This window comes from Cricetulus griseus, chromosome 4 (assembly GCF_003668045.3).
Source record: "Cricetulus griseus strain 17A/GY chromosome 4, alternate assembly CriGri-PICRH-1.0, whole genome shotgun sequence".
Lineage (NCBI taxonomy): Eukaryota > Metazoa > Chordata > Mammalia > Rodentia > Cricetidae > Cricetulus > Cricetulus griseus.
In genome coordinates, this window is record NC_048597.1 from 100,016,957 (window position 1) to 100,030,595 (window position 13,639).

The following is a 13,639-nucleotide window of genomic DNA, read 5'->3' on the forward strand; positions in this document are numbered from 1 at the left end:
AGGGGAAGGTGAATGTCAGACTAACCTCACCAGACTACATTGTTGCTGCTGCTGCAGTGTGGGATACTGCAGGTAGCCTTGGAACCAGGGCTGGGGAGCATGTTGTGGTCATCCAAAGGTGGTGGCCAAAGCCACAGCCAAAGGCTGCAGGGTTTGAAGCAGCCGGGGGACTGGTTGTTCTGGGAGAAGGGAGAGCTGGCTAGGTCTGCATGAAGAAGACAGAGAAGTCAAGGGTGGTACCCAGGCCATGAGCAAACCTGGAAGCCAAGAGCAGGTGCAGAGTCGGGAAGACATTTGTCTGACGTCAGCCAGGATGTCTGAGGGATATCAGCACACAGATGGATGAGTTCAGAGCTCAGGGGTGAAGGCTGGGTTGTAATATAAATTTGAAGTTATCAGCATACAGATGATATTTAAAGCCTGCCACTGTTCCCACAAACCCCCAGTCCACACCTCCATCATCAGCAGAATGGCACACTTGCAAAAGAGCAGGGACCAGGAGAGCCCGTTATCCCCCCATCAGCCCCTGCAAATGGGCCTTCTTGATCTTAGCCATGAAGACATAATCATCAGGCTTTCAAAATCACAGGCAGAAAGTTCAAACCAGTATGTGAAGTCACAGAATTTATTATTCAAAATATCCGCTGGTCGTGCTTCCTTCCGCTCCCTGGAGATGGGGGTTTTGTGTAAGCTCCACTTCTCAGCCCTTCATCTGGGCCTCTCTCTTCATAAGACCTGGTGTGTCAGCCCTTCCTCTGGACACACCCCACACTGTCACTGAGGGTCCCAGGAGGGCATGGCATATACAAAAGGGCATTCATCCTGGCTCCTGGTTGCATGGATGGCTCATGCCAGAAGAGGTCAGAAGCCACCAAGACACTTTCTCACTCACCTCTGATTGCCACAGCCAGTGAAGGGAATGGAGACCAAGACTCACAAAGTGCAACCATGTGGGTCCAGGCAGCTCCTGGCCAGAATGCAGATAGATGGGGGATGTAGAGGGTCCTCCAGACAGCAACCTCATCTCCCAGTGAAGGTGCATTGGGAGCCCACAGGTCCTCAGGACCAGCTGTTGCCCAACCACACCCCCTGCCTCCCTCTCGCCCCCCACACAGCAGAGCCTCCCACTCCAAGTGATTTGACAATATCCTGCACACTCTGCCGCTCTCCCTTGGGAGCAGCTGTCCGTGCGAGGAAGGGACCTGCTCCCAATCCCACTAAATTGTTATTGACTTGTGTTCTGTGCGTTCTGCAAACATTTCACTCAGCCGTCGCCTGCAAGCCCACGAATCCCTGCTAGGGCTAACGGGGAAGCCAGCTGTGCTGGGCCATCTCGCCTGCTCCTTCTCATCGATCACAGAATTAAACTGACGGGAGCGCTGCAGGGGCAGGGCGGTGTGGGAGAGGCAGGGCCCGGCCACCATCCTGGGTGGGGCTGGAGGCTCTGGGTCTAGAAGGGTACAGGCTGGCCAGCGTACCTGACATACAGCCTGGCCCAACTAGAGGAAGCCAGGGAAAACAGCTCTAAAGGCTGCCTCCAGTGCCAGTGATAAGCAGTGAAGAGCACGTAGACCAGAGGCCACCAGCTGAGCCGTCTGTGCCTTGCCTGCAACATGTGAACACAAAACAGTATTGGATTCATCATTGTTTGGCCACTAGAAGATCTGACCAGGAAATCAGTTTCAAGCCACTCTTAGGAAATCAGGTCTGGCCACCCTGGTCCCACATCCCACAGTGAGGCCTGCAGGGCCACTGTGCATTTATGTGACACGTGCACTCCCTGTTGATTCAGTCATCCAGTGTGACTCCACCCACCCCTTACTCTGGCATGTTCCTCCGCATCGCCTCTGCTTGGACCCCAGTAGAAGAGGAAGATAATGGAGAGTACAGTGTTCAGGACAAGCAGGGCTATGGGAGCCCCCTGCCAGCCTCCCTCATCCTGTGCTTGCTTTCTCTGCAGCAAGTCTCCCTGCCTCAACACTTGCTGCGCTCCCCAGACTGCACAGGGTTCCCACACTCATAGACCAAGCACAGAGGACCCCAGGCCAGCGAATACCCCTTCCTTAGCTTAGGATAAGTTTATCATGGTCCAGCTCAGGGCCTCCCTTGCACAGGGCCAGTCCAGTTATCTGGACCCACACCCAGGAAGATGCCCAGGATGGCCACTTGGAGATAGGTTAGTCTGTGGCCACACCACAACTTCCTACCACCTAGGTCCCTCACTCTGGCTAATAACAGTGGGGACTGTGGCTGTGATAAGTAAGCCTCAGAGCCGCATGGGCCACTCAAATACAGCTCACTAGAGTAGGGTACACATTTCTGCTCCTTGAGGTGGGTCTTTTAGGCTTTGGATCATTATCTGTGTGACTGCTGCCCTGTGGCTGCCTCTCCCACTTCTTTCGAGACCCTTAGAGGGTGGATCCACTACAGGGCAAGTGTTCATGGGACCTTGGGCTTGGCTGTGGTATGAGGAAAAGGCCCCAGAGGGAGCTCAGCCCCATGTGGAGAGCCTGTACTCAGAGGACTTCCCCAGAGCCCAGGGAGCATACACCCAACTTCTGGGATTCCTAGAAGAAAAATTCATACTCAGCCTGCTGCAACAAGCCCACAGGTGCCTGGAGTCCCATTCCTGCCTGTGTCCCAGCTTTGCCATGGCAGCCCAGACCCCTGATTGCCAGGTGCTGACAACCATAAACACTTGATGGTACATTTTAACAACACTTCTTGTCCATTTTGGCTCATGCTTTTGGACAACTGAGTGTTCATCCTTGTACTAGCCAAAGTCTTGAAGACCGTGTGCCCAGTCACTTTTTTTATTTTGAAATGGGATCTCTCCATTGTGCAGGCTGGTCACACACCACCAGGCTCAGGTCATCTTCCTTTGCCAGCCACCCTGGTGCTGGGGTTCCAGGCATGGCCAGCCACTTAGGAACTATGTTCCTAAGCAGCTTTGTCTTCGTTCAGTAACTGAGCCCAGACAGGGTAAGCAACTGGCCTGCTGGCCTCCCATCCTGGGCTGTCTCTGTCTTTCCTCTTCTTCACAGGCCCCTTCCAGCATCCTTTCTCCCTGTCAGCCACACTCTCATCCCCAGCCTGCCTCTCCTCCCATGAAGCGATTTCTCTTGTCCTCCCACAGGCCCCCACCCGCACCTTCCATGCAGGCGACATTGCCAGCCAGGGAAGGGAGAGATGCGGGCTGGCATTCTGTCAAGGAATTAATTGAAAAATAAAACCATTAGGTGGGAACTGGAGAAATGCAGAAGTGGTGTTTGGAGGTTGGGGGGAGGGGGCAGGACTGGGGGGCTGTTGGGGGCCGGCCGAGCTTTTTGTCAAGTTCATTTCTCGGTATTGATGTTTGGTGACAGTCACTTGTTGTTTATCTTCAGGAGCAGCTGCGCCGTGGAAAGAAAATGCACGGCTTGTTTCGTTTATTTATTTCACACCTTCCCCGGGTTCTGCTTTGTGTTTGTTTGGTGAGGACCCACCGAGGCTTCCGATGTGGGGAAGTGGGGTTTCCACAGCTGTTCCTGCCAGGCAAGCCGGCACTCCATGTGGAGGCAGGCCAGTGGGGGGCTGGGTGGCAGCAGGGAAGACACAGGGCCCGCCCAGCTTGTGCTTCAGGGTGAAATGGGGGTTTCAACCTCAGTCCCTGGCTGTGGACTTGAGCCAGACTCACAGCTAGGAGCACCCTTTGACTCCCTCATCCTCACAGCTGCCCCAGGAGGGGGCAGAGAACAGTGAGTGAATGGCATGCTCAGGCTGACTTGGCCGCTGATGGCAGAGTCTGTTGGTCTGGGGTCCTGGAGTTGTGGTCACTGCCTGCCCCCCTGTGTCCCCGGCCCCCAGCACCTCCCTGAAGGACTTGTTTTCTTTTCTTTTTTACAAAATGTATTCATTATGTATACAGTGTTCTACCTGCATGTATGCCTGTAGGCCAGAAGAGGGCACCAGATCTCATTGTAAATGGCTGTGAGCCACCATGTGGTGCTGGGACTTGAACTCAGGTCCTCTGTGAGAACAGCCAGTGCTTATAACCACTGAGCCATCTCCCCAGCCCAACAGCTTGTTGTCTAACCTGCAGCTGAAGGAGTGGCTGGTTGGTCCCCAAGCCCTGGGCTCCTCTTACTGGGCCAAGCAGAGAATAACCAGAAACTGAAGTCACAGTCACTTCCTTGGGGAGGCCAGGCCTTCGTGGGGTCTGGTTCCCTGTTGTGGGGACTCTAAAGCCTCTAGAAGGGACCTGGTCTTACACTGCCACCACCTCCTCCCTAAAAGTCCGAGTGTAAGCAGAGTGACACATATACAAGGGTTCCCCAAGTGTGCTTAGTGCCAGCCAGCAAAAGGAACACCCATGTGCTCCAGGGGCTGTGGAGTGAGAGTCAAATGTCACAAACATCCCAGTGCTCCCTAAAGGCAGAGGGTGGAGCATCCATTGCCAGGCAGGAGACCTGATGGTTCAGGGAATAACCCCAGGCAAGGAGATGCTCCCTGCATCTATGCGCTCGAGAGAGCAGCTGTTCAGAGAGAGGGGCAAAGGCCCCTGCAAGATAGAGACTTGGTCTGTCTGGTGCCATGAGCCCAGGCTAAGGGCAGTGGGTGCTATGAAGCTGTCCCCAAGGCTTCCTCACCAAGGACTGTAGCAGCACAGTGTGCAGAGGCCCCAGCCAGGAGTCAGTTGGATTCTGATTGTGGCTACAAAAGTAAGGGTTGCCCAGTTCTCTGTTGTGTGAGACAAGTCAGCAGGGGGGGGGGGACATTCATGGAAAGCATCCTTGGCCTCAGACAGCCTTCTTTCTGGCCCTCCTGCCATAGTCTGGTTCCTTTGAGCCCTACTATTCTCTGGCCATCTTCAGTCAATCCGTCACTCAGCAGACATTTACTGAGGGCTGCCAGGTACCAGAACAATCCCAGCAAGAGAGACAGCAGTGAAGCCAGAAGGTCTTGCGGGTCTGTGGAAGAGCCGGGGACGGGTCACCACAATGTGAGGCCCCTGAATGGTCCAGTAGAGCATCCCAGACAGGCCATGGCAGTGCAAAGGCCCTGGGGTGAGAGGAATGGGTACCAGGATCAGCTCCTGTGCATCATTCACCAACAGTATGACAGCTTCGGCTTCCCCCAGGGACAGGGCACAGCAGAGGTGCTGAAGTGTGATAGGTGGGCTCTGGGCTTGGTTTGATAGTCTCTCTGGTTGCCTCAAAGGTAGCAGCGGGAGGGGCATCAGACATAGGCTGGGAACCTGCTTTGTTGTTGTCTATTTCCAGCCCTATTACCTGCCCACGATTCAATTTCCTGAGGCCATTGTGCAGCGGGGATGAGGCACAGAGTGAGGAGAGGACACGGCAGGGAGCCCAGCCGCTTCCTCCCTTTCCACAGTTGGCCATGATGGGCATAGCTGCCAGACCTTGGCTCTCAGCCAGTCTCCCTCCACCCTACCCCCCCCACCCCCGATTCCGTTCCAGTCCCCATCTTCTCCCCACAGTGCCTCCATCCCAGCCCTGGGCTCTGTTCATGCATCTCCCACTTGGATGCCTCATGGGAGCTACAGCTGGAGACAGTGTCCCCAACAGAAGGGCCTGTCGCACACTGGGAGAGGAGAGGCTGTGGCCAGGGAAGTGTGGGGAGCTGGGGCAAGGGAGATGAGGCTTAAGGGTGATTCTAAACGTAGTGTGGCATCTACAGAGGGAGGCCCGTGGGCTCCGGTTTCCTCAAGGGGCGGCAGCAGCTCGTGTGTGCAAGAGACCCTAGGGAAAGGCAAAGTGACAGGGATGGGGGAGGGTGACTGGGTCAGAGAACCACCATGGAGGAGGTAGGCAGGGATTCCAGGAACCAACCCCACCCCCAGGAGGGAGTCAGGGTCATCCATACCTGAGCCATCATCTGCTGCCATGTACAAGTGTAAGGTAAAGGGTTGGTGAATGTAGCAGTGGGGGGGAGGGGTTCACACAAGCAGTTAGTCTCCTGAAGGCAGGGGTCGGGGTGGGCAGCCTCTATAAACCAGGCCTTCGCTGGTGAGTGAATGGATGGTTAGGCTAGCAGAGAGACTGGTGGGGCAAGCAGCTCAGAGCCAGCCTCCCTGTGTCCTTGCCTGTGGGGTTGTTGGGGATACTAGTGCCATAGCATACAGTAGGTACTCAATCATTGGCATTTGGAAATGCTTTGTGTATAAATCCCCCTTTTCCCCTTCCTCATAGAAAACTCCTCTGCACTCATCAAAGCCCAAATCAAATAACCCTTCTCATTGTTATGGTCCCCGAGCCTCTCTAGATTCCTTGGGCGCTGCAACTATGCACCTAACATTAACTGAGTTGCTGACAATCACTCATCCACACCCTGGGAGTCCATGGCTGCCACAGAAACAGAGCTGGCTCCTGCTTGTCTGGCCAGCTGTTGCCTGGGTTGGCTAGACCTTTGGCTGGCAGGAAGGAGCAGCTCTCAGGTAGCCACTGGCTCCCTAAAGTGGGTCCTTTGCTCTGTGGCAAGGATGGGAGGGGGCGCAGAGATGGCCAGCAGCAGTGGGAGGCCGGAGAGAGGCACCTGGCAGAGGCTGGTCTAACCAAGACCATGTTTGTTCTCTCATCTGCGCTCTTATGCCCACCACACACACACCTCTGCTCACCCACACACACACATCTCACATTTAACCCTCTCTGGGTCTTTTTTCCTCTCTGCCATCTGCCACAGAGCCCCCGAAGAAAAAGCGGTCTGCAGTGTTGGATGGGATCCTGGAGCAGCTGGAAGACGGGGACGACGATGACGACATCGAGCAAGCTCTTCAGCTGTGATCTAGCACAGCCAGGGTGTGTGGCTCCAGGGCCCTGGGGCCAGGCAGGGCATGTCAGGAGGTCTCCCATGGGTCAGAGACAAAAGCCTGTGGCTAGTACCAGGATGCCAGAACATCTTTTCTGCAGGCTCCTCACCAGTGACGTGTTCAGCAGCTGCTGACCGGGCATCTGTACTGGGTAACCCACGTGAGGTGGCTCCTCACAGGGCACAGACCTGGCATCCTCCTCCGATGCAGTGCTCCCACACACACCTGGGTATCCTCCTCTGATAACAGTGTTCCCACACACACCCGGCTCCTTGTCCCCAAGTAGCAGAGACTCTGAGATGGATGGCAGGGTGCACAGCCAGTGTAAGCCCATGGAAGGAACAATCTGCTATCCAGGCAGGAACACACAGCTCCGCCCTGGTCACCAGCTGCCCAGGCCCCACCCAGCCAGACTCCTGCAGCCATCTCACCCTCCTCAGGACTGCTGGCCAAGGGATGGAGCTGGGGACTCCACCTTATCACCCAGGGCCCTCCCCAGACCTCCTGAAGCTTCACATTCCAAACGCTGATGCCAGGTTCACAGGCTGAACTGTGTATGCGCCATCACCGTTGCATCTCATGGTAGAGGCCCTGGGAGTCCTGTCAAGGTCTCACCCCAGGCCAGAAGCTTCACAAGCTTAGCGTTGGCTGGGCACCCTAGTATAGCCTCTCCATGGATGCCAACAGCCAGAGGAGGACATGGCATCAAGCAGGGAGCAGGGGCCACAGCTCTTCAACCACCCTCAGCCCCAGCACCACCACTCTGAGTATGCAGCTTAAGACCCCCCCATCATTTTGAGTTCAGGTACTGTCTGCGCAGTGCCCTGGCCAGCCACACCATCTTCAACCATCCAGCCCAGGAAGACCTGAGAAGACCCTCCTCCCACTTCTGAGCTGCCATCACCATAGGCTGCAGGTGCTGGACAGGGGGGCACCAGGGCTTCCGACTTTGTATGAGAATCTTGGCCTGTATGTGTTTATTTTTTTTGTTTGGTTTTTGTTTTTTTGTTTTTTTTTTTTTTAGGGTGGGAGTGAGGCCCTGCTTTTCAGAGTGGCCTGTACCAAAGCTGAGACCACACCCTTGGGTGGGGCAGACACATTGTTACAGTCCAAGGGCACTGAGAATAAAGCAATAAAAGTCAGAACCTAGAATGGCTCAACTCACTCTACCACAGCTCTCAAATGTCACCCTGCACCAGCCTCTACCAGCGACGGAGTACGGAGGGGTCACGGTGATGCTTGTCACACCGAGGCTGGACTGTCAGAAACCATGGCCTTTGTTGCTGTGGATCATTAAAAGACAGGATGATCATCTTCCCTGCCCCGCCATTTCAAGGTAAGGTGTGTCCACGTGTTGCAGACAGCCTGGGGCAGAAAGTTGTGGTCTCTGTCACCAGCATAAACTCCTCAGGAGCAACTAGAAGCTCCCCTTCAAAGCAGGACCTGGGCACCTATGCTTGGCCAGCCTGGCCTCTGCAACAGTGACCCTCTAAGCCCTAGAGCTTAACAGGCAACTTTTGAGTCCCCCAGCCTCCTGAATTCAGGTCCCCAGCACCCATACAAAAGGTGTGTGCACCTGTAATCCCTGATTTTTCAGGATAGAGACAGACAGGTCCTCAGGGCTCGGTGGACAGCTGGCCTAGTCAATCAGAGAACTCCAGGTTGAATAAGAAATGTGAGTCAAACAACAACAACAAAAAAATGGTGGCCCTCAACCGAGGAAGACACAATGAAGCTCTGATCTCCACATATGCTCCCCCCACTCCCCTTCCCCCCACACACATAAATAGGAGCTTATGGGAGGCCAGTGCCCAGTCCAGCTGGGGAGCCTGGAAGAGGTGGGTAGAACAAGCCTGGGGTCTCACTGAGCCTCAGCAGACAGGAGCCTGTAGGGCCAGCAAGGGCCTGGAGGAGATGGTTACTGGTCATCAGACAGGGACAGGAAACTAGACTCATCACACAGACTGTGGTTCCTCACACAGGTAGGCTAGTGTTTGGGACATGAATCCCCTCATGTTGCTGTCTGTCCCTAGGCCTTCGAGTCCTTCCAAGCGCCCTGCTGGGACTCCTGGGCGAACAGGGAAGGGAAATCCAGGAAGCAGAGTGGAGTCTGAGCCAGCATGAAGTTCTGAGATGGAGCGTGCCTTGTCCTGCTGGCCACTGCCCTGAGCACAGGTTCCAACACGGGCATTCTGACTCTGGAAGAGTGCCAGCATGTTGTCACACTCCAGTAAGGGACAGACATCAAAACAGCCATCCTATAGCGAGCAGATGGGGAAACACCAGAGGTTGGAGATGAGAGTCAGCAATACCTGTCCTTTATTCATCCAGTCACCAAACCCATGCTGGACCTGGTCCTGAGTACAAACCCGGTGCCTCCACATCCTTCTTGAGACACAGCATTCCTCACGAGACTGTCCCAGGCCTTGAGATGCTAGACAGATGGTTCAGCAGTTAAGAGAGTGCGGCTCTTCCAAAGGACCCAAGTTCGGTTCTGTGCAGCCACCTGACATGAGTCACACTCATAACCTCCTACAGCTCCAGCTCTGGAAGAGCCAGTGCCGCCTTCTGGATTCCGCTGTAACTTGTACTCAACGTGGCAAACAGAAAGATTCACATCGATAAAAATAAGTATTTTTTTAAGAGATGGTACATCAGGTGTGAGACAGCCCTTCCCCCATGTGTCCCCTCACCTCCACCACCTCCCCCCCCATGCCCCACCCCGGTCCTGATGCAGGGGTTCCACCCTCCCCACAGTCTCCAGCCACCACTGCTGCTTGGGATGGCTGGGGCAGGATCAGCTGGGGCTGTGCACTCAGGCTTTGCCCAACAGAGCCGAGCTCGGGCTCAACATCTAATTCAATTTGTTCTGCCGAGATTGAAATATGAAATGGTTGCCAGTCAAAACGTTCAAAGGACGGGGAAGGAGGGAGAGAGCGCCTGCTGGAATTTAAATTTTAATGAAAATGACTTTAACCCTTCGGTAAGGCCTGGAGGAAATGGAACTGGTGCTCGGGTCCTGGGAATGAAGCCTCCAAGGCTCTGTCTGCCCGTTCCCTCTCACTCCGCCTCTGGGAGTTGCTAGGCATTTTTTCTTGCAGAATCGCTTCCTGGTAATGTATTCACCCCTGCTGTCGGGGCCCACTGATATGAGTACCTTCAACTGCTCCCCACATTTCCCACATTCCCCTATGGGACATGTCAACCCCATCAGAGCTGTGACACTGTGCCTCCTTGTGTCCATTTATTCTAGTCCTGAACTCCTGGACTCATGCAACCCCACCCACCACCCACCCCAGCCTCCAAGTGCAGGGCCCTGTGCCTACCCCTTGCTCCTGCCACAGTGGGTTATCTGGGGTCAGCCCATCCTGACAGTGAGTCCCAGCAGGGCAGTATCCTGGTCTGGAATGCCCTTGGGGCTTAGTGGAGAGGACAGGCCCCCAGTTTCTCTGTCAGGGCCTCCTAGAGGTGAGTGGCGTCTCCCAAGGTACCAGTGCTGCACAGAGGGTTGGCGCCAACTCCATCTGGAAGTAGGAACAAGTAGGCTTCAGGACCACCATCCAGACAGGGCCCTAAAGACTCAGACCCAAAGTAGGCTTCATCTAACAGCGACTAACCTACAGTGGCAAGCCTGGGAGGAAGTGGCAGAGTCTGGACCAATGAGAGTTGGAAGCCAGCAGTGTCTGCAGTCGTGTGACTCTGGAAGGTCACTGCACTGTCCTATGATCTGAGAAGGAAGTGGCAAAGAGTGGTTAGTGAGCAGGCCTCTAGGGACCCGTGGGCTGGGTTTTCAGTAGTTAAAGGTGGAAGTGACCACGGGTACCATGAAGATGTAGAAAGGCCTCAGGACATGGGTCAACAAGCAGGAGACAATCCAAACCCACATGGAGGCTGTCCTGCCCAAAGCTGGGGAGTCGGGCCATCTCCCACAATCCTAGCACCTCAATGGCTGGAAAAACACCAGTCTGAAACTAGGCCCGGAAACAGGAAGTGTGAGCTCGAGGCAAGGGGAAGACATCAAGAATCCATACCTACTTCACTTTCCAATTCATAATTCACTCCCAGGCAGTTGCCACAACAGGGCCACAGGCTTTTCCAAGCTCTCCAGACTACTAACAAGAGGGCCAGCAAGACACCTATTAGGTAAAGATACTTACCTCGAAGCCTGACAACCTGAGTTCAGTTCCTGAGACCCACATGGTAGAAGGTGGAAATAAACCCCTACAAGTGTCTGCTGACCTTCACACACGTCCCTTGGTATTCACATGTGGCACCACCCACCTCCCCCACACACACAAATGTATACATAATTCTTAAATAAATATGACGTTATTTTAAATTAAAATACTGAGAGTCCAAGGGCCAGATCCAGACACTATGTGTTCACATAAAGTTTTATCCAAACACCACTGTGCCAGCTGAGATTCCATATCATCTACACAGATTGCTATGGTAGAGCTGAGTCACCGCAGCAGATTTTATGGCTACTCTTGCCTAGTCACCAGCATAGACAACCTGAGCTGAGTGTTACCTCTGTCACATATGGATTATATGACTTGGCACTGGCTGTTTGGTCTCCTGGGGCCTCGGTGTCCTTCCAGACAAGACACAGGTGGATGGGATGGCATCTTAGTGGTTTCTGTTGCTGCAATGAAACCCCATGACCAAAGTCAACTTGGGAGGAGAGGGTCTACTTGGCTTACATTTGCATGTCATTGTTCATCATCTAAGGAAGTCACGGAGCAGGAACCTGGAGACCGGAGCTGATGCAGAGGTCAGGGACAGGTGCTGTTCACTGGCTTGCTCATCATGACTTACTCAGCCTGCTTTCTTATAGAATCCAGAACCACCAGCCCAAGGATAACACCACCCACAATGGGCTGGGCCCTCCCCCATCAATCACTAATTAAGAAAATGCCCTACAGGCTTGCTCACAGCCCTATCTAATGGAGCATTTTCTCTACTGAGGTTCCCTTTTCTCAGATGACTGTAGCTTGTGTCACATTGACATAAAATTAGCCAGTACAGAGCCATAAGTCAGGACATTCCGAGAGCCAGGGAAGGTCCCCAACACATATACTATAAAACCTTATCTGTGGTTATCCCATCCCCCAGTGCAAAGAGTGTTCTCATTCTACACACCTGGCAGGCTCCCCCCACTCCCAGCAGCTCTGGGCTGAGGTCTTCCCCATGAGTGACAAAATAAAAGGGACCTACAAGTTCATTATAGCATCACCAGACACCCAGGATGCCTTCGCCTCCAGCTTCCTTAATAGACCCCACTTCCCCTTAATTGCGGCCTTCCTGACAGTGATCCGCTGGGGCCATGGCGCCCCTGCCCTGGGCTAGAGCCAACAATAAACACATCCATCTGTGCAGACCTGCCAGCAGCCCCTCCTGCCTCCTGGGAGCACTTGAGAGTCCTCCCTGCTCACGACTCCAGGTGTTATCACCACCACCCTAGACATCTGCAGTTCACAGAGTGACACACTGGAATCACAGGTGGGGACTATCACACAAGGGGAAAATGAGGCTGGAGAGATGATATTCCAGGAAGGTGCAAGGGCAGGACCTGCCTCCTCCCAGGTCCCACCTCATGGTTGACTAAAGGCCTCTCTTTCCTCTTTGCCTTTTGGGAGGAAAAGAGCCTTAGTATGTGACCATCCACAGAGTGCAGACAGAAAACACCTGTGCTGTCATGCGGTCTCAGACTGTGGTCTCCAGAGGTGTTGGAGGGATGGGTCTAGAGAGATGGGATCCAGACCCCCAAACCCTCTGCTCCCAGTAGGAGCATTTCTTGGTAATGGTTCAGCATGAGAATTTTTGCAGAACCTAAAATACAAGGAAGCCTTGTGCTCAGTGAAAGAATCTTGCAGACTCCAGCTTGGAAGCTCCAGTTGCACTGGTTCCTGAGAGAGTGAACCCAGGTGAGGGCATGTTCTGGCTTCTGTGACCAGACCTGGCCTGGGGGGGCAGGGGGACTTTCAAAACGACAAAGGCAAGTCCCCACCCAGAGTGACCGTGGGAAGGTGACAGCGTGACTGGTTTGGCAGGTGCTGCCCATAGGGGAGTGTGTGTCCTCACACAGCGCAGAGGATGCTCTCTCCACCTGTGTGGAGGAGGAAGAACTCCTACAACTCCTACCCTGCCCCTCAGGCACACAACCTGGAGTCCTCATATGGCTCCTGCTGTATTCCTTTGGCCAGGACATGGTAACCTAGCTGCAAGGGATTCTGGGAAACAGTCTATGGTAGTTACCTTTCTCATTACTATGACCAAACACCTGACAAGAGCAACCTGGGAAAGGAAGGCTTTATTTTGGTGTGTGGTTTGAGGGTGCAGTCCATCATTTAGGGAATGGCTGACAAGTGTGGCAATGGATCTGGGAACATGCCCCTTTTTTACATCTTAACAGACCAAACAGCGGGGCCAGGCTGTGGACCAAAAGTTCCTCCCACCCCCAGTGATCCACTACATCCCACAAGACTCTGCCCAAACAGCACCACCTTCCAGGGATCAGGTGGCACATGAGCCCATGAGATCAAGGGGTGGATGCCCCCCTTGAAGAAGAGTAGGGAACTCCTGAAGGCCCATGAGTAGCCTGTCTGCCTTCAGCCAATCCCAACCCAACTCTAGCACCCCAATTCCCAGTGACATGCCTCCCCACCACACGCTACCAAGGAAGGAACTACCATGGCACCTCTCCTGGTTCCCTCTTCATGCCCTGTGTGGAGTTCAGCTGTCTCTCAGAAAGAATGTACCCACCATCTGCCTAGAAAGCCACCTTCTGTTATCTCCCTGGTGGCTGGGAAGCCCCCTGAAGTCCTGTAT

General features: G+C 54.2%; 1 protein-coding gene across 1 annotated transcript in view; it reads left to right on the forward strand.

Moving 5' to 3' along the window:
• Rbm19 (RNA binding motif protein 19) overlaps window positions 1-7,957 on the forward strand; it is a 94,910-nt gene extending 86,953 nt beyond the window's left edge. The window contains exon 24 of the mRNA XM_027414162.2: window positions 6,682-7,957. Within this exon, the coding sequence (XP_027269963.1) occupies window positions 6,682-6,782 (101 nt within the window). The 3' untranslated portion in view covers window positions 6,783-7,957. The remainder of the gene's footprint in view (window positions 1-6,681) is intronic.
• Window positions 7,958-13,639: the final 5,682 nt, after the last annotated feature.